The sequence below is a fragment of the Amblyomma maculatum genome, chromosome 6, assembly GCF_055883805.1.
Source record: "Amblyomma maculatum isolate TAMU_Amacu chromosome 6, ASM5588380v1, whole genome shotgun sequence".
NCBI lineage: Eukaryota > Metazoa > Arthropoda > Arachnida > Ixodida > Ixodidae > Amblyomma > Amblyomma maculatum.
This window is the reverse complement of record NC_139349.1, coordinates 95042752-95064031: the sequence shown is the minus strand read 5'-3', so window position 1 is coordinate 95064031 and position 21280 is coordinate 95042752. Positions and strand designations below refer to the sequence as shown.

Sequence of the window (21280 nt, the reverse complement as noted above, 5' to 3'; positions counted from 1 at the left end):
AAACGTCCCCAAATAAAAAATTTGGCGTAATAATATTTAGTTTTAGAAGTCACTTCGCAAAAAGAAAAATGTCTGGTCCCCAGTTCCCCAGCTCTTTGAACACCCAGAAGAAAGCTCTCATCAGCTGGCAACCAAATTAAGAAACGGACAATTGACTGGTTCAACTGGTAGTTCTCGAGACCCACCCACTGCAGGAGGGGTCACTTGAAGCCCCTGGAGATGTTTTGGCGACAGGCGCCAACACTTTCGATGGCGACGGCGTGGAGTTATTGCCACAATTCTGGTGGTAATGAAGAGGCTTTGCTAAGAACGGCAGGCCCAGCCCTTACAGGCCGTTCACCCTGGCCACCTGAAGCACTGTTCAAAGCGTCCGGCCCACCTAAGACGATGATCAGCGCATTCCCCTTTATCACGCAAAAAAAAAAAAAAAAAAGATAGGAATGAAAACGAGGGCGCCATTGATGGGGCCGCTTCTGGAGTATGAGATCACACCACGACAGTATAGCGCAGGTCATGTCATGAGACATCACATAATAAAACACTTAGACTAGCGATGCCGTTGAAGCACAGAATGATCCAGGAAGGCACTTGCCCTCTGCAAATATGTTTTTGCTCCCATCAATACTTTTGTTATGAACGCCCCACATCAGTATGGTGTTTTACCACATCAAATCCGACGGGTGAAAGCGCTGAACCATTCAGCACGCCACGAGGAAACGCAATATGAGCTTATAGCACGTGGAAATAAAAAAAAAAAGAAAAACGATGTAAAGAAAATAGACTTGGTTCAAGCTGAAACCATAGATGGTGTAAATTAAGCAAAAGCCGGCGATGATAAAAGGAATTCATCACTGATAAGCCGGCACCAAGCGGGGAGAAGCTTGACGTTATAGGGCGTTTCATTGCACCCGTTTCGGAACTTGGCAAATGACGAATTTTCTTCATGTGACGTTGTTTTTTTTTTTTTTTCGGTGGCATTTTTGTAGCGAAAGCTGCACTACAGTAGGTATTCAAGCCGTCGGTGTGACACTGTGGCACTGTGGCACCATGTGCCGTATGCCTTAAGAACAATAAGAAGAAGAAGACATATAACTCGATAGTAGGTAGAGGCGAACGACAGAAGCGAGATACTAGGACAGCAGGTTCGTTCGAACGTTGTGACAGTGGCACATTAAATCCAGGTGTCCGCAAAAAAATTCGCTGCAACACTCACAGATTTCACTCTATCCCTAGGTTCAAGACATACATAAAGCCCTACTTTCTTTTTTCATGGATGTTTACTCCGGGAACGTTTTGACCGCAACCCTGGGCTCTCTAGATGACGCGCGAACAGCACCTCGCCTTCGCCTTCACCTCGGCCACTCGTTTACTTACTACTGAATAGACACTCATCATTTTTGTATATTTGCCTACTGGAAGTAGTGGGCGAATACGTCTACTCAAGGAAGGTAGTAACCGCAGATCCGGACCATTAAAGGGAAATAACGAGGATAAAAAGATTGGGATGGAACGCATTTGGCAAGTGCTCACAGATTATGACTAGCAGCGTAAGGTATCGCTCAAGAGGAAAGTACAACAGTTACATCTTACCTGTACTCACCTATGGGGCAGAAACGTGGAGGCTAACGAAAATGGTTCCACTTAAGTTGAGGACAACGCAGAGGGCTATGATTCGAAAAATGGTAGGGGTAACGTCATGAGAGAGGAAGCGTGCAGAATGAGTCAGAGAAATAACTCAAGTTAGTCACATTCTAGTAGAAGAAGAAATGGGCATGGGCAGGACATGTAGCGCGAAGAGAGGATAACCAATGGTCGCTTAGGGTAACAAACTGGATTCCAAGGGAAGGAAAGCGTAGCAGGGGGCGGCAGAAAGTTAGGTGGGCGGATGAGGTTATGAAGTTCGCAGGGGTCAAGTGGATGCAGCTAGCACAGAACCGGGGTAATTGGAGGAATATGAGAGAGGCCTTCGTCCTTCAGTGGGTAGAGTCCGGTCGATGATGATAATGATGATGACGATGTTTTTGTAGCTTTCCAAAACAATCTCGATTTCATATTAGATTTAAGATTACCGCTAAGAAAGTGTTCATAGAAATTGTAACATCTATGAACTCTTTCTTTCTTAAGTAGGCTAGTAATAAAATGGGGACCGTTTTAACTCCAGAAAAATCGAAAAAGGCCTACATGTGACATTCGTTCAAGTTGATACAAAAGTTTTTCTTGATATGGTTTCGCTGTCGAGGCCCAGTTCTTTAACAGGGAATCATAATTACAAATGACACAATGTGAAGACAACCAGTCGAAAAACTACAGAGTGCACCGGAAGTAAATATCTATTCGCGCGAACTGAAATGTGGCGATAGATTCCATTTAAGGGTCAAAGCCCCGCCACGTGCTGGCAGCGCTCCCGTATCTACTCGAGGTGTAGGGAGATAACAGCATTGTTTGACAGTGGGGAGATGTGTCTTCTCGGCCACTGGTTAAAAATTGTGGCCCATGAGAGAGGACAAAGGCTTTTTATCGTTTCCTATGCATATGAGTGAGGTCAAAAACTCTTTATCGTTTGCTACCTCCCACAAACATTATCCACAGTAAAAACAGGGGATGAGTACACAGGCCGGCTCCCCAGCGTGTCTGACATTTTTTCCTGCACTGAGAAGAAGCATGTTTACGCAGTGAAATTATTTGTCATATATCAAGAGATCAAAGTAAGAGAAATCCCTCCATTCTAGAAGTGTGGATCTTAGCAGCGCTCTTGTAAATTTGTAGCAGAAATAGGGAAATGAGCCGTAGTAGATGAAGCAGTAACATTTATTATACTTACGTGGTAGGCAACTCATCAAGTCTCCTCTGTCGAAGCTGTTATTGTGAGGCATCAAAGGCGATTCGAAGCAGTGCAATTAGTGGTATCGTACTCGTAGAGCTCATTCGTGTATTAACGGTGCGAATAGCACATCGATGAACGGTTAATGTCTCTATTTAGTATATAGGCACAAGGCCCGGAGAAATGTTGGAGAGATCGCTTTAAAACTGCACGTGCTGAATGGAGTGCCTGGAAGCAAGTCCAGTAAATTAGGGAAGCTTCTTTGCGATCAGATAAGCAGGGATAAACGATGAAAGATATATACTTTCGATTTACCACGCTGAACCTATCCTCGCCTCTTTAATTAATAATGTAAATGTATTCACATTAGGGGCAGATTCCTTGCGGGCTGCGGAACTGAGTGACATGATTTGGACAGTTTTAAAATGAAATCAAATAATTGGTTCACAGGAAGGGAAAGACGCGGTAACTGTCTCACTTGTTTTTGTAGACACCTCAACCGCGCCGTTGGGGAAGGGAGGAAGGTGGGAGTGAAAGTGGAAAGAGAGAAAGAGGAGCCGTTGTGGAGGGCTACGGGGTAATTGGTCGAAATTACTCCGCAGCCCTCCCCTACGTCTCCCCTTTCTTTCTTTCCACTTTCACTCCCATCTTCCTCCCTTTCCTTACGGCGTGGTTGAGGTGTCCACAGTAAACAACTGATACGATTAACGCGCCTTTCCCTTCCTATAAATCAATCAATCAGTCCATGTTACAAGTGGGACAGTTCCTGCGCCTTTCCTTTATTATTAATATTCAATACGTCCCCTAGTGAATCCCGAAGCAGTATCTGGCACAGAGCAAGTGTGCTAGATACTGCTTCTTTCCCTTCCTGTGAACCAATTATCAAATTTCACAAATTGCTGCGCAGGTTTGTTTGTGGTACTGTAGTTCCTATTTATTTTAGCACTTGCTTTATTTTTCTCTCGTCTGATATCTGGTGTGGCGTGGCTTAGCATGTATATGTGAAAACCTGTAAAGGGGGTGAAGGATGGCAGTTCCTGGCCCTACGGGGCCGGGACGGTAGGTAACGCCGCTTGCGGCGGGGGCTAGCCAGCCACTAATTTTTTTTTTATTTCTTGTAGGCCGTCACTGCACCCTCCACCGCTTAGGTGGTGGTGGACGACGGCTGTTGTTGCGGCGCGCGTCTTTCTCTCCCTCTTCTTTTCTTTCTTGTCTATTTTCTCTTCATCCCAAATCAGAACATCAATCCTCTTCTGTCCGCACGAGGCAGCGGAGGTGGCTCAGCTACAGAGCCAGTAGCAGGCCCGTGCATTTTCTTTTCTTTCTTCCTACAGCCACAACAACAACAACAACATACGCCTTCTTCGCAGGATGTTGCGGTGCTTTACGCACAAGTAGGTCAGAGCTCTTTATGTCAATTTTAAGTTTCCCTGAACCGCGCCGTAGGGGAAGGGATGAAGGTAGGACTTTCCACTTTTACTCCTACCTTCATCCCTTCCCTTACGGCACGGTTCAAGTGTCCACATAGCAAGTGTGACAAATACTGCGCCTTTCCCTTCCTGTGAACCAATTATTATTATTATTATTACCTAGCTCGCAATATTGCTTTGTTGTGAAATAAATTTCAAGCAACTTGCCTCAGAATAAAGCAAAGTGTCACATATAAAGCACTGGCACAGCCGCAAATTTCGCAAGAAAGTGTCCGAACAGTATGACTGGTATGTTAGTAAGTCATATTTGGTTTTACGGCATATAAGAAACTATAGCTAACATCCACCAAACACAAGTTTAGAAGCTGGGATGTATTTGTTATTTATAATATCCACCAAACAAATCTAATCGCAAATGAGAACAACATTTACGACGCAGCCAGCACCGATATCACGGACCAGTGAGCATGTACTTAAGCAGATGACGCAGAAAATAGCTCACGTGTAAGTGCTTCGGGAAACGATATAGTGTGACACCGACGGTAGGGTTGAGGCTGCCACTATATGTAATGATGCATCGCACCTTCATGCATTACGTGGTGAGTTTCACATAGCGCTAAGGACTTCGAAAAACTGAGGCTGCCGCAACAGAGAGAGACGGTTTCGCGTATGGCCACAAGCAGATCGAGAAAACGACGTGCTAAAAACACCCAGGAAGCTGTAGGCAATGAATCCTATCAAACAACAATCACTGAGAAGTAAATAACGCGCAGGACGACAGCTTCGCAACCGGCACGCTTTCAGAGAAATGAGTTTACGCTGCCCCATACCAGGACCCGCCAGTGCTGGAATAGGCACGGAAGCGCTATAAATCTGCCTCGTTACCTTTGTCGCAAGCGTCCCGGTACTGCGACTGGAAAGCGCAACAAGGCCTGCAAAGTCACGCTGTCGATGCAAACAGTAATAAATCGTTGGTTGGTTGGTTTGTGGGGTTTAACTTCCCAAAGCAACTCAGGCTATGAGAGACGCTGTAGTGGAGGACTCCGGAAATTTCGACCACCTGGGGATCTTTAACGTGCTCTGACATCGCACAGCACACGGGCGCCACTTCGTTTCGCCTCCATCGAAACGCAGCCTCCGTGGTCGGGATTCTATCCCGGGAACTCCGGCACAGTAGTCGGGCGTCTTACCACTGCACCACCCCGGCGGGGCCAAACAGTAATAAATAGAGAGTGTAGTAAGCGATACGGAGTAAAATTACAAAATTTAGCACACTTCGTTTAGTAAAACACTTAATGTGATTAACAAGAAACAGTATTTTATAACTAAGTTTATTTTGTTGGAGCTTTAAATCTTCTGAGTAATCAGCCCTCCAATAAGTCACTATGCTGCAGTCGCAATTTAACCGGTTATAATAATAGAGTTAATATATGTGGCTTTAATCTCGGTCTTTGACATCATTTTCAATACGCCTTGGCAGCAGTTACAAAGTTTTAAATCGCAAAATTTAGTATGTTTTCTCTTCTAGGGACGTAACGCAGCGTAAACATACAAGTGCGTGATATTCATTGTACACGTTCTCAATCGCAAAATTGCAACCCACAAATGACGGGCACACGACAAAAAACATGGCAAATTGTGTATAATCTAGACATGACACCCTGGTAATGAAATGCAAAACTAGAAGCATAGATATCTATTACTACACGGTAAAATACATCTCACAGCGCTATTTATACACCTTGCCTAAAAACTTTGGAAATTCAAACAATCACACGTGCAATTCGATGAAAGCAGGCAAGAGCAGTCAACAAGAGGTACGAATATAAGTCCATTAGCAAATGATTAACACCTGGTAGCAAAAGAGAGCAATGATAGGCAGCTAAATCTTTCTGGGCCCGCACGTAAAGCTTACAACCCCGTATGGAATTTGAAGATAATGAAAGACTGATTTCTCAGTCGGGATTAGTAATTGAACCAGAGGTAAGAATCGCAGCTGAATAATGATCAAATGAGTCACCGAGACGATTAACATGCCATGATAGGGGCAGGTTTACAAGAGCTCGAACAATTGTGCCCTGTGGCTCTTAATGCGTAACCTAATAGGATTGTAGTTTGGCTCGCATACTACCGGTTGCAAGCGGTACACTGGAGCAGATAATTGATGTGGCAGTGTCAAACCTGAAGTTTCTTCGAATCTAACCATGAGTTTGAACTAGCGCCACTGGTGGTTTGAGATGTGGCTACGTATGGACCTACTTTACAATGGCTCTTCTTATAAGTATGTAACGAGGATCTATGAAGATCAGTTGTTCATACTGCATGTCCAGCTGGTTTATCAAACTTCTGTGAAAGGCTCTCGGCGGCTCTGGTTGTTGCGCACCGATTCGTCTGAAACGAACTGCGTGATTGTAATGTATGCTGCTTTTAACATGCTTCACATAGAAAATATCAAAGTGCAGATGCTCATGGTGGTACTTCAGCTTCGGGCACAGTGTTGTAGTTAAACAGACGACATGAAGAGATATTGTAAAGGCAGGAATATTTATTATACGTTTAGAGTCATTATTAGTCTATTACATGACAGTATACAAGCAGCAAACGTTTGCTACGCCATGGTGTAAATAAAAAGTATAAAATCAATGCAGCGCTTAGAGTAAAAAAGCATTAAAAACTGGGCTCGCAAAATTTCAATTTCCAGCAATCCTATAAATAAGTTTGCGGGATTACTACCAATTTGCGTGCCCATGGGAGTTCCACTCATTTGTACCTAACGTTTTGCTCTAAACTCAGAGTTATTAAGCGGCAATATAGGTTTGATTAGGGTGCCTTAATTGCAGCTGTCTACAAAATCTTCATTGGAGGTGGTCACAACAGCAAGAATTACACAGGTTATTCGTAATGTACAGTGAGTTTCACCTCATGGAAATCGTCCCTAGCACCTGAATAAATTCGCCACAGGTTGTTACGTTGCTAATGACTTGCTTAAGTTCATGACTGATGGTAACAAGAAGCCGATAAGAAGGCGAGGACGTTGGAGGGTGAACAGTGAAGGACTGGCAATGGAGTCTTCTGAATAGCTGCCATGGGTGCAGGCTCCGAGAAAGTGCGCCCCTTCGGACGCCAAGATAAACCGCGACATTACATCATGTTTTGAGCGGCGACACGGGTGTAGGCTGTTTTTTGACGTCATATAGTCGCGTTTTCGCGATATATAAATGACTGCTGAGGCTAGGCCCACTTAGAAGCTAGCCCGTGCTCACGTTCTCCGGCACATGCAACTTCTTAAAGTGAAAATCTGCGGAATCTTTTGGGACGTTGATAAGTTGTCCGTGGAATTCAAGGCTGTCTCTGGAGCACTCGACGCGGTATTTCAGCAAAATCTGCAAAGAGAAAATACGCATAAAGAAAATCGTCAATTATTGAAGGTATAAAAGCTGCATTATGAGCATTTAATATGACCGCCGCTATATGTGGGGCTGAAAATGTATTGAAATAATACTATACGTTGTACCAGGCAAGCAGAAAACAAAATTTTGTTCATTTTCTTGTGCAGTGCGTGAAGTCACAGAGGGGTAAAATGATCACTTTAGAATGATCTTTTCCCCGCTGAAGAAACACGAGGATTTCAGTAAAAACAACGGCGCCCAGTAAAAAAGGTTATTGATTCCTTAAAGAAGGCAGACTAAAGCTTACTTGCTCCAGTTTTACTTAAGCTATAAATATGAATACTACCGTAAATAATGAACTATATTTGTTCCCTGTATTTCGTACAGAACCTCAGAATATAGTAACACAGCTCATATCCCTTACAAAAATGAGTTTTGAAACTCTATTGTTGGACTATTGACCGCCTTTTGAATTTACTGAATTTCGATAGACATTCAACCCCAGCTGAATGCAATCTTTACAGGGCCAACAGAATTTTCATTGTGTTCTACCCAATAGACTTTTTGTGCAATTTTTTCTATGTGCTTTTTGTTGTCAGTTTTCAACGTTCACGAACAATTAGCGTGTACTGTTCATGCTGACCCATGTTTTTAAGTAGTTTTAGGCACAAATGATAAGAGCATGATGTGGCAATTTCGTTATGAATTTTTGGTCTCACTTGTAATCAACTATTGGCCACATTCTGCAAAGGGAATTATAGGAGCAGCATGCAGTTGCGTGCTCGTTCATGTTATATAAAAGTACATATTAACGGTGCACACTTAGCTGAAGCTTCGCAACACAGTGAAAATATGCCCTAAAAACTTCATGATGGCAAAGCCTCCACTAATAATGCAAATACATCGTTGAATGTCAATCAGAATCCGCAATGGATCAGCTTCTGTATGTCGCAGAAGGTAACTTTAGTGGTAGGACATATTTTATATTTATCATAAAACAAGTTCAGTGAGTCATCATACTAACAAACAGGATCCTAGATTGAACCTACCATGTAGGGTAGGACAGAGCTTTTTTAAACCAGTTCCAAAGTTCACTATATATATGCTTCAGGGTCTGACATTCTGCCCAAGCATAGGTATTTTTGCCCGTAGCTTATTGCCGCAAAATGAGGTGCAGTCTGTATTGGAATCCTCCACCGCGGAGGAGAGTTTTGGAGAGTTTTACTGTAATTTTTTCTTTTCTTTCCTTTCTTAAAGTGGACACCATGCTAAAATGAAGTCACTTTAAACATTGAGGGGTTCTAATAATCACCGATTGATCCCACGGATACTATAGAGTTAACACGCATAGCAAAAACATTCGCGTATGAAAAAAAAAGAAGAAAAAAACAAGATTGCATGCGTCTTCTAACGGCGACTCTTCTTTTCAAAGAAGCATTCGGCCGCCGCCTTGCTTCTGTCCGCATCCCACTTCCCCCGTGCCCCGCGAACGGCGCCAGCATGTCCGGAGAGGTCGAGGGTCGCTTCCTGTCGGCTGGGGGGAAAAAAGGGGGGAGGGAGGAGGGGTTGCTCCCGCTTGGTCTCCGCTCTCTGCCTTCTCCGTGGTTTGTTTTCACGGAGATGACCTTGGCTTCAGCAGTCGCGCAGCGGGGGTGGCGGCTTTTCACCGAAGCTGTTCTTCTGCGCCCCGTTTTCTTTGCACGCAGACGCGGGTACGCTGAGTGCGGCGATGTGCCAGTTCAGTTGGCGTTTTCCCGCCACCGTGGTCGCATCTTGCACTGTGAACGAAGCACCGTATGTAGGTTTTTCGCTGGTGATTATCACGAAGATCGTTTTGTTCAAATTGGAGCGCGAACGTACGAATTTAAGTCTTCGGAGGACCCCGCTCTTGGGCGGCAGCTTCTGCGCAAGGAGGACGTGTTTAAGAAGTTCAACAGTCGCAGGCGTTTTGGATTCTAAGCGAAAAGCCGGCGCGGGCGGAGGGAGCGTCTGCGCTTTGGTGAGTGTTTTACTTTTTCCTATTCGTGTTTGTGCCAGTCTTGTACAGTGTGTGTTACAAGGTGAAGCCCGCATGTAAATATTTCTAGCAGACAAACCAGCCTCGTCGGAAAAAAAAGAAGGGGGAGAGAGAGAGAACGAGGCTTGTCTCTACGCGGACGCTGGGGCCGATGGAACGCCAGCTGGAATGGCGACATTTTCTTTCTTTTTTTTAACCGGTGACCGTTTTTGACGGATTGTTCGGCACAGTGCTGTACTCTTTCGATACGCTACTCGCGCTGAGACGGACACATTATCGAGATCATAATATGCCTCTGTCACACATTGTGGATTATTGAATCTGTGCAGCTCCGCCATTTTTGCAGTGTTTGTTTTTGTTTCCACTCATTTTAGTGCCTATAGTTGGTAATTTTGCTTCAAGTTTTCTGGGTAGTAATGCTTGTGACCTGCGCTTTGCTATTTATATTAACAATGGGATCTTTGACGGCAGCATATATTGTTTATCAGGGAGAAATGAACGATGTGGTAGTGCTGCCGAGCTGTGGAGGCGGCGGTCGATGCCGTCTAAGCAGTGAAAGACAGTGACAACTCATTTTAGACAAGAAATTTCTTGAGCTATGACGTGGAGCAGCGCACAAATGCCTTTGCTCTATTTTTAGGTTAGTATATACCGCAACTTAATTATGATTTATATTGTTTATTTCAGCATCACATGCGAGGAGTTCCCGGACGTATCAGCGTTTTACGCAAAGAACAGCCTGGCGTCATACCTTGCAATGAATTGAAATAAAGCAAATAAACAACCCAGCTCATGCTATGGGTTCACCAAAGATGCATATTTTTTCTTTCTCATTAACGCGCATTTTTTATTTTGTGTTCCCTTTCCGCTGCGGATTAACAGAAAATGCTGCGTGATCAACGGTTAGCCAGGAGCAGGCACGAGGTGGTTTACATTAATGCAAAAGTAGCACAGCACATATCCTTGCTGCGGTCCGTCAACACATTCTATGTTCTGCTCGACCAATCAACAATTTAGTCAGTTTAGCGTAGGTTAATGAGTGAGTAAGTATAATGGGGCTTAAAAGATCAAGATCTGTTTTGTTCTTTTATGCCTCACTGTGCTTATCATTAACCAGCACTGATCAGACAGGATTGTTGATTGGTCGGGCAGAACATAGAATGTGGTGACTTATCGCAGCTAGGAGATGTACTGTACTACTTTTGCATTAATGAAAATCACCTCCTGGCAAACCGATGGTCGTGTACTATTTTCTGTTCAGGAGTGGAAAGGTAGCAGAAAATCAAAAAGCGTCACTTGCAGAGTTTCTGAAGCATTTGAGCCTGAAATCAACAGAATTTCAGTTGCGCGAATTCCAAAAGCGCTCTTAAGAAACACATGGGCCACTATTTCATAAGCGCTCAACAAGAGGTCAACACTGCATCATCCAAGATGTTGCCGATTATCGACAGACTTTCAACAGCGTGTATTGACACAACGCTTTCGAATTTCTATAGAAACCCTACATGCATTTTTGTAAGGGATGAAATCTTCAATGCAATCTTCGACAAAAGCACTCACACATTATGTAACTTTGAAGCAACCAGAATGTCACTTGAGCATTTTATCGTTAAGGGCATCGGGCAAGCCATATCTCTTACTGGTCGTCTTATATGCGTTGGCCACAAAAAACGACAAAAAATAAACAGGAAATGGCACATTTTTACACTGCTCAACGGTATTGTTGAGTGAAAACTGTGTAGCTTGGCTTGGTTGTTTTGAGCAAGTACCCTATGCTAACGCATTGATACTCATAAGTATCGGTTGTTCGGTGGGCTGGGTACACTCATTGAAAAATAATCAGAGTGCCGCAAAACTCCTCGAGGTTACCATTTCCCCTTCCAGACCACCGTAACTAACCACCTTCTGAACGGAGAGTGACCGCCATCGTCGGCGAGCACTATGTCGGCGAGCACAATTCCTTCTGGGGAATTGTGATGGCTGCTGCCTCGCTCGTTAACTGCCATTAAAAAGTGATACAAAATTCACATAGTAAATTAGCTCTTGTATGGCGGCAAAAAAGATCTGACGAGAAGCTTCCAGTGCTAGCGCACAACACACCTGTTGGACCTGCAGTTATTCGGGTCAGTATAACACTATATATTATTCTACAGTAGTATGCTGAGAACTGCAAAAGTAAACAAGAATTAAACAATAACCCTGTGCTGAAACATTTCAGTTAGATCCACATGCAGGACAAGCTATGGTAGTGTTTTAACGTGTATAGTTAAACCGACTACATGTCTTTGCCATGTGTGTAACCATGAATTTAGCCTTGGCGGTTTATGATTTTGGTTTGTGTTTAGAAATTGATGAAGACGATTGGCAATTTAGAATGTGACATAGTCCATTTAAACACGCTAGTTGATCGGCTACGACGACAACAACAAGGATTCGTGCTTGCTACCTAAGAGAAATTCCTGCGCTTGAAACCGCTCCATTCCGGCGGTTTTTTTAAACCGAAAGCTTTACTGTCCCCGTCAGGTCAAGGTCATCGGCGTCAGGAATTCGACCTAGCTGCGGCACGAGGAGCCGGCACCGCGGTGCTTCTTCGCATGTGCGGCACACGGAGACTGCGGCGGCCGCTTCTTCTTCTATTTCGCACACCTGCTTCTTCTTCTTCACACTCATGGCAAACTTTATTCGTACCGGTACTTATCTCCACAAATATACAACAGCGTATGACACAATGCCACACAGCCTTTCAGTTCCCTGCCTACCCTTTCCCTCCACCGTTACTTTTGGCTACCTGGCTCACTTTCTGGGACCTCCCCTTAAAATGCCCTCAGAACTTTTGTGTCATCAAGACCAGTCCGTCAGTGGTGTTCTTGAGGTCCGCAGGCAGTCATGGACTAGTCGTGCGCTGCAAATACTGCCTCGGCTGCGTTTTCTTGACGTTCAAGAGAAAGTCATCATCGTCATCATCATCAGAAAGACAATACCCGCTGCAGGTCGAAGGTCTCTCCCACATCCTCTAATTAACCCGGTCCTGTGTTGGCTGCATCCACTTGACCCCTGCGAACGTCGTAAGCTCATCCATCCACCTAACTTCTACCGCTCCCTGCTGTGCGTTCCTTCCCTTGGAATCCAGTTTGCTACCTTAAGCGACCATCGGTTATCATTTCTTCGCGATACACGCCCATGCCCATTTGTTCTTGATTTCCACTAGAATGTCAGTAACTTAAATTATTTCTCTGACCCATTCTGCACACTTCGTATCTCTTAACGTTACCCCTACCAATTTTCGTTCCGCAGCCCTCTGTGTTTTCCTCAACTTAACTAGAACCCTCTTGGTTAGCCTCCACGTTTCAGCCTCATAGGTGAGTACATGTAAAGTGCAACTGTTTTGTACTTTACCCTTGAGCGACATCGGTAAGCTGGTAGTCGTAATCGGCGAGTTAATGCCGAATGCGCTCCATCCCAATCTTATTCTGCTTGTTATTTCCCTTTCATCGTCCGGATCTGCGGTTACTACCTGTCCTGAGTTGGCATATTCGCCGACTATTTCCAGTGCTTCGCTACCCAACGTAAACGTCGGTCCCTTCCCGGAGCTGATGAACAATTTCAAGCCTACATTTCTGCTTTTCCTGTCTAGGTCATCAACCCTTCTTTGCAGTTCATTCCCTGAGTTACGTAGCAAAGCAATGTCTTCAGCGAATCGCAGATTATTCGGGTATTCTTCATCTACTCTTATCGCTAGCTGCTCCCATTCCAAGTCTCTGAATACTTCCTCTAACCAAGCTGTGAATCGCACTGGGGAGATCATGTCTCCTTGTCTTACACCAATATTTATAGGAACTTTGTTACTTTCTTTATGTAGAACTATCGTTGCTGTGCAGCTACTATATATGTCTTTCAGTGCTTTCACATACGGCTAGTCTACACCCTGATTTCGCAATACCTGCATGACCGCCGATGTTTATACTGAATCAAATGTTTTCTCGTAATCAATGAATGCTATGTATAAGGGCTGGTTATATTCCGGGCATTTTTCTATCACCTGGTTGATGGTATGGATATGATCGAGAGTACAGCCCCCTTTCCGAAAACCTGCTTGATCTTCTACTTGATTGAAGTCTAAGGTTGTCCTGACTTTATTAGCGATTACCTTAGTAAATACCTTATACGTAACAGATAGTAAGCTGATTGGTCTTTAATTATTGAAGTCCTTTGCTTGTTTGGTTTGGTTTAGTTTGTGGGGTTTAACGTCCCAAATCAACTAAGGCTATGAGAGACGCCGTAGTGGAGGACTCCGGAAATTTCGACCACCTGGGGTTCTTGCACTGACATTACACAGCACACGGGCGCCTTGCTTTTCGCCTCCATCGAAAAGCGGCCGCCCAGGCCGGGATTCGATCCCGCATCCTTGGGAACAGTAGTTGAGCGCCGTAACTGCTGCGCCACCCCGGCGGGGCTCAAGTACTTTGCGTCCCTTTTCTTACGAACTAAGATAATGTTGAGTTCTTCCATGGTTGCGGTACCGTCGACGACACCAGGCATTGCGTATACATAACGGATAGTGTTCATAGCACGATATCCCCCTACCTGCAACAAATCTGCAGATACCTGACCATCTTCAGCTGCTGTTTCCTTTTCAGAATTTCGCAGACAGTCAAGGAGGAATTAAACCACAACAAACTCTGTCTGACTATGCTTAATCAAGCTGCCGCTCTGTAAACTTGGTCATGTATATGTGTATTACCTGTTTTAGAAACGCAGCATAACCGAGCATAACAAAGCATTCGCTCGCATAAATAACAGGGCTTAGACGAGCTTAGTCATTGCCAACTTTTTTTTGCTATTGTTTTTCTATTCCTCTCTGACATACAATTAAGTGTTATAAATTTTGCTAGGTTCTGAAACTCCGGATTAGTGTTCTCGCATTATGCACTGCGCAGAGTATAAGTATTTTCGCACATCTTTCCAGCGGCGTATACGCTAACGGCTCACTGGATATTTCATTCATTGTTACGGCAGTATTTGCAAAATTACCACAATTAGAATGGACGCTGCGTGTTCCCGTGCACGTGCGAAACTCTGCATAGAATGCAAACGCCTGTTCCCATCGCACGCACTGAATATTTCCCGTGTTTTCTCCGCGGCTAAAGACACAAAAACCAGAAACCCGTGAGCCAGCGTTTTTCGCACAAGTAGGTGTTTTCTTGATGGAGCGAAGTTTTTCCGACCGATTTAATATAAAGCTACATTGATTGCCGTAACATAACTTTTCCACGTCAGGAAAGCAGAAACGCTTTTCTTGACTCGGTCCCTTTTCTCCACCAGAAGGCACAGAAGCCAGGCATGTTACCTTGGAATTTATCTTCTTGAAACTTGAAGAACAGTCGAAAAGAGGCAGCCTCGCACGCGGCCCGTGTTCCGCGCACGCATGTGGAAGGAGTATAGCCACGCGAAGTCATGTCAACCTAATCGGCCAGTTTAGGCGCACCGGTTGCGCGAAAAAGAAATGCGATACTCTGAAATGTTGCAGTGTTTCTAGTGCTGGATAAATTTTCTGGAATGGTGAAAGTACCGCAGCTGTTTTCTCTTCGGTAGTGCGTCACTTATTGGCCATTACCATTATGTATTCTGGGGCCGGCATCGATGGTCCAGCCGCTCGAGTGACTGACCTGGCGCGGCTGTTCTGCGACAAATTCAAGTTTTACTATGACCTAAAATAAAATCACAGTCGGGATGCAGTTCCTAAAGCATTTTTCCGTTTATGCGTTACTTAAAAATAGAAACCTTGATTTTCTAGCAGATCCCTTGCCCACGTATATATTGTTACCCCAGACACTGTAGATGGCATGGAAAACTGTGGAAGCCAAATATTGGTGTCTTGAAAAATGTTTGACCATAAAATGTACACCTGCTTTGCCAGTCTATTCTACCTTGTTATTTTTTTTTTGTTTTTTAATGGTACCAACGCTAGCCAGGACCAAACATTGAAAGTGTATAAAGCAGAGCTAATTTTGGATTTCACACCTTAGATGTCGTCGTGAGCTGACTTTATTGGACTGAAGGGGCATTTAATCCCGTAGCATAGAAAGCTAGCCCTGCTTATCAGCATCCTTGGCATCGCTCAGTTACTTCCCACGGAGGCAATAAAGGGAAAAAAAGAAAAACGAGCCTGAAGGGGTCATTGTTCTACGCGTCCCATTTCTCAGCTTACATTTACAAGCACGTTAAGATGACACCTGCCGTAATATCAGGCGACGTCATTTGCGCTACTGTTATTCAAGCAAGAAACGAACGGTACGTGAAAGTCCTCTCGTTTCTTGCTTTGTGAAATCTGGTTGTGAGCGCACTCCGTATGACGAAGCTTTCAAGGTTTTCCTAAACGCGTGCCTAAACAAAGTTTCATATTTTTTTTGAACAGTAGTAATCCGCTCTTTTGCGCCCAATAATGATCAATACCTCGGTTTAGGCGAATACAGCACGCATTGCGTCATTTTTTTCTTCTTAGGAGATGACGCGCTCGCGTATCTGTACTATTTCGGGCAACAACGCCTCAACGTTGCCCGCATGCTACCCGTTGACTGTGGTAGTCTCAGAGCAGGTTTCATAGTTCTAGTGACTTAGTTTTGAAAATTTACTAGCACCATCTATTCAGCTCTCACAAACCATAATGGTTGATGTTGCCATCAAACGATGGGGCCACCATAGTGTGCTTTGGGTTAAGAGGCGTCGCTGTTTCGCTAAATTAGGGAGGTCAAATCAATACCGGGCTTCGGAAAAACTTCGGCGTTTCCAGTTTTTGTTGCGAAAGAAAGCGATTCTCGAAAAGCAAGGGGCGATAATCTAGGGCGAGAGAGGTTCGACTGAAGTCAACTTCCTCATCTGTGACTATTGAATTGCCTTAACTGCAAATAATACTTTCATTCTAGGCTCTTAATGCCGCTGACAAGGAATCTTTCTTTTATTCTAAGCCGAAAATCTACATATGAAACAATATTTTTATGTAGGCTGGTGATGAATGCGGTTGGGTGAATGGACAGAGCATAGTACCCAACCAGTTGTTCTGGCCAGTTATAACTTCAGCAAAGGCCACATTTTTGAATTGAAGTTTTAAAGTTGCAGTTCGCACAAAACTCTGTTTAAACATTGATTATGCACGAAAAATATCCTTTGTCCCATCGTGCAAATTTGTTCGCAGGGTTGTTCATAATGGAAGACGCCTAATGTCAGCACATAACAGATTATTTGAAATAAAAGCAGCTGGGCGTATGTAGCGGTTGCCAACCACAAAGCCTTAATCTGCCACTCGCACAATATGCTAATTTGTCACGAGCAAAACGTAACTGGGAATTGTAACTGGGAGCATTGTTATCGCACCTTGGCAAAGAGGGTACATATTTGAAGCTCTGCTATACGCCGACCAAGGCACATCCGGGGGCCGAAGCTGAACGGCAAGGAAGCGTAGCCATCGTGGTGGAGGTTCCCCTGGTCCGCTTTCAGCCAACGTTCTGGGAGAAACTCTTCGGGACGCCCGAAATTTTCTTCCACGCGCCCAGCAACGTATGTTTCCGCAAATATGGGCACCTATGATACGAGAGAAACAAGGAATAGTTTCTCAGGCAAACGATGAAAAACAAAAAAAAAAACAGAGCGAGAATGAACGAAAAATAACAACTCTAATCGGCAAGGTGAACATCCATCGTTATGCAAAAATAAAGTAACTGATCAGAGCTCCGTGGTGATCATGTTTGACACGGACACAAAATATGGCTAAAGAAAGGAAGGTACTCAGTTCGTGATACATGTTTTTCCGGAGAGCCACATTTGTTTTTTTTTCAGACCCATTGCTAGATCTGTTAAAATTAAATGGTTATTATTTTCAACTTTCTGGCCGAGCTCTGTATTTATTCGCATTACACTAATATATGATTTACTTTGAACTGAATAGACAGCTAGCGCTGAACAGCAGTTCATTCAGATGATCAAATTGTTTCTGAATTTTGAATACTTCAAACGTTTGTCAGAAGACATTCGGAGTGGCGAAGTCAGGGAACCTATAAACAGCTTATAGTGCGTAGAGCTCAACAGAAACGAAAAACATTTAATTCTCAAAGGTGTCCAATCTCATTAATTACAGCACTGCGTGCAAGAGCTTGTAATTTAGATCATTACCGGAACAACTCGTTTTTGACTACAAAAAGGTATTACTAACCCCTGCTGGAACCACATAACCAGACATGACGACATCGTGGTCAAGTTTCCGATAAATGCCGGGGAGACTTGGATTCAACCTGCAATTGTTTGTCGAAAATGACGGGCAAAAATGTTTAGAAATAGCCAATCAAGAGAATATGCGAAACCGCCCTCAGGTCATCATACACGTCGCACGAGTTGTTGGGACCAGTTTTGCCCAGCAGTGTTGCGTAATGAATTATCTCACAGCTAATAGAGATGACTACTCTCTGCGTTGTAAGATATGCAGTGCAGGATGTTTACGGGCCAGGAAAGTGCGCTGCTTCCACCAACTCAATTTCAGTGGCCCCTGATAAATGTTCATGCAACCCTTTCACCAGCGTAGCTTTACGACAGCGGCCATGGAAGCGTACTGATTTGATTAAGGTTGTGCGGATAGTACGTTCTCTAAATCAAATTTAATGTGAATGCTGTAGCTTAGGTTCACACTTGAATACAAAGCAAATACTTATTGAAAGGAATTGAAGACAAATCGAATATTTATGCTACTAACAGCTAATTGTGCCAGTCGGTTAACGAAATCGAGGCTTTAAGCATTAGTGTGACAAAGTGAGGCGTGAGTGGCACTGCGAAGTTACAATTCTCTGCATTTCGGGGCTGCTAATAAAACATTTACCCGACGCAATACTAATGTGTATGTTAATTGTTTGAATGTAAAGTTGCACACACAAGCAAGCTACCTTTTTGTTTTTCGAGAAACGAGAATAAACCAGAATAGCTCATGGCCTCCGGGGCCGGGCATCAAGGCAGGGCATTCTGATCTTACCTCGGCTTGAATGACATATTGTTGCGTCAATTACACTACGCCGCGCGGTGTTCCGCATGTGAAAGAGGAGAACGAAGTGGTTGCGCGTAGACTCGTTCGGGGACAAGCTTTACTGAGACTTTGCTTGAGACTTACTGTGTGTAGCTTTCATGCATTCCCCGTCTATTTTCTAAATAATAAACCAATTTTCCCGTAACAACTTGGTGGAGTGTGCGGGATAGTCCTGGAACCTTTCGAACATCATCGACTAAGCAGACGCTTGGCCGGTCTCCCTCCTGACCTCACAGCCATGGCAAGCCACGACCACGACAGAGAAGGTCACTCTTCCCGCTCAACTGGAGCTGCCTCTAATTCAGGTCAGGAGCCCCAAGTACCATCTAGCTCGTGGCCTCATTAGCGGGAGCCGAGAACATTTTCTGGTCTGGCCGATGAGGATGTCGAGGACTGGCTGACGCACTACAAACGTGTCAGCAAATACAATCGCTGGGACTCGGCCATGCAACTAGCGAACGTGGTATTCTTTCTGGCCGGCACGGCACTGCTGTGGTTTGAGAACCATGAAGACAACCTTTCTACCTGGGACAAGTTTATGAAAGAGATAACAAACTGTTTTGGAGTCTCCCCATCAAAAAGACGCAAGGCTGAGCAGACCCTTTCCCAACGAGCAAATTTACCTGGAGAGACGCACGACATACAAAGAGAAAGTCCTGAAGCTCTGCCGCATTGTTAATAGGCACATGCCCGAAGAAGACAAGGTTGGCCATTTCTTTAAATTATTCGCCGTAGATGTTTGTAATTTCCTTATCACAAACGAATAGCCAGTACTTCGGAAGTTACATAGTACTGCCGTACATTTGAAGCTTTAAAATGCGACGTATTGTACCCAAATGTGGACGCCTCTCCAACGTTCCAACAGTTGCCAGCGTTGCCACTACACTGTCCACGACGATGTCGCCTCTCTGGTCAGCAGAGGTGTGAGAGAAGAGTTGGCCAAGTACCTGCAAGGCGCCGACGCGCGACCTGTGTACTTGGAATGCGCAGTTCAGCCATAGCCGGCTGAACATCCAGCCTCGTGCGCGTGTCAACCAGAACTTCCGCGCTATTCCTACGGCAATGCGCCCGCTATTCGCCTCTGACCAGCCGCTTTCCTCCACATTCAAACTTGCGTCATGCAGCTCCCATCGTCTCTCAATCACCATCGAATTCCTCCGCGTCCAGCGCTACGCTTTTCGCGAGTCGCCCGTTTGTTAAAACTGCTGCCGCCGCGGGCGCATAGCGCGGTTTCGTCAACGCCGGCGACAGCACGCCTCACGTTCTTGGACCCGCCCTTAATTGGGCAGGTTTCCGTGACCACGACAACATTGAGTGGCGTCAACCTCGTCCACTACAGCCTCGCCCGGGCATGTTTCGCAGTGACTCTCCCGCTTCTGACCGCAGCTTCACACCACCACCCGGCGCCGAGTACAGTCTCCGTCCCCACGTCAACGCTCGCCTACGCCATCATCGGGAAACTAGCAGGAGCGGCCGATAGAGATGAGGTCGCGAAACGGTCATCTTCGCCAATTCCTCTGCCTACTTTGATGTTGAAGAACAAAGTGCATGTTACTGTAAATGGCGTAAATACGTTAGCTTTAGCGGATACTGGTGCCACTCTTTCCGTGATGAGTCTTAAAAATCGCCTTGGACCGACAATAATGTTCACTTGGGACCGATACGCCAGCTTTCGCGGTATTGGGGAGAACATTTGCATCCAGGGGGTCTCTGCTTCGTGTCAGTGGTCGCTGCTAGAGAAACGTTTCGAGTTGAATTTGTAGTTTTAGCAAGAGCCACGCATGATGTTATTCTCAGAATCGATTTTCTGCGCGATTGTTGAGCAACGGTCGATTGCGCAGCTGGCGAAGTTTTTCTCCGCCGCTATATTCTGTCTGCTTTTGTAGAGGAGATACCTACCTCTAGTGACGGCGCATTTTACGTCTCCAACCACGTAGTGTTACCTTCTATGGTTGCAATTTTTGTGCCGGTTCACAGCTCTGCCGAGCGAGCAGGCACCCACTCTGTGTTTGTTGAAGCTGACATGAACAATGCCGTGAAGAAAAATGTATTAGTGCTCCGTGCCGTCGTCGACATCGTAGATGGTTGTACCCTCTTGTGGACTGTACACATTTCGTCAGAACTCGTTTGTTTGCCATCTGGCCTCAGGTTGGCTACATTTGACGGCTACGAGGTCCTTTCACTTCGCGCTCTGTCTGCTCGTCCGCACCATCGTGCGGATCCTGATTACGGCGCGAATATAACTTGGATGTTAAACAAATCGTTTTCGTCATCCGACCAGCTTCTGTGTTTGGCTTTGTTCAAGAAGCCGATGTTTCTGTTCCGCCACATTCACGTATGTCACAAAAGATCAACACTGGTGATGGATCCCTATCAGACAGAAGCCCTACCGAGTATCACAAGTTGAGTGCAGAACAATTAACGAACAAGTCCAGGAGATGTTGAAGAAAGGTGTTATACGGGAGTCCTCCAGTTCTTGGGCAGCCCCCGTAATCTTGGTGAAGAAGAAGGACAACTCGTGGAGATTTTCTGCGGACTATCGTTGCTTAAACGCAGTTA

General features: G+C 44.9%; 1 protein-coding gene across 1 annotated transcript in view; it reads right to left on the bottom strand.

Moving 5' to 3' along the window:
* Nucleotides 1-6584: 6584 nt before the first annotated feature.
* The window catches only part of LOC146186310 (putative cytochrome P450 49a1), a 30772-nt gene continuing 16076 nt past the window's right edge, over nt 6585-21280 (bottom strand). Inside the window, exons 7-9 of the mRNA XM_084605656.1 lie at nt 17864-17942; nt 17029-17235; nt 6585-7634 (exon numbers count right to left, since the gene is read on the bottom strand). Coding sequence (XP_084461782.1) covers nt 7500-7634; nt 17029-17235; nt 17864-17942 — 421 coding nt within the window. The 3' untranslated portion in view covers nt 6585-7499. The remainder of the gene's footprint in view (nt 7635-17028; nt 17236-17863; nt 17943-21280) is intronic.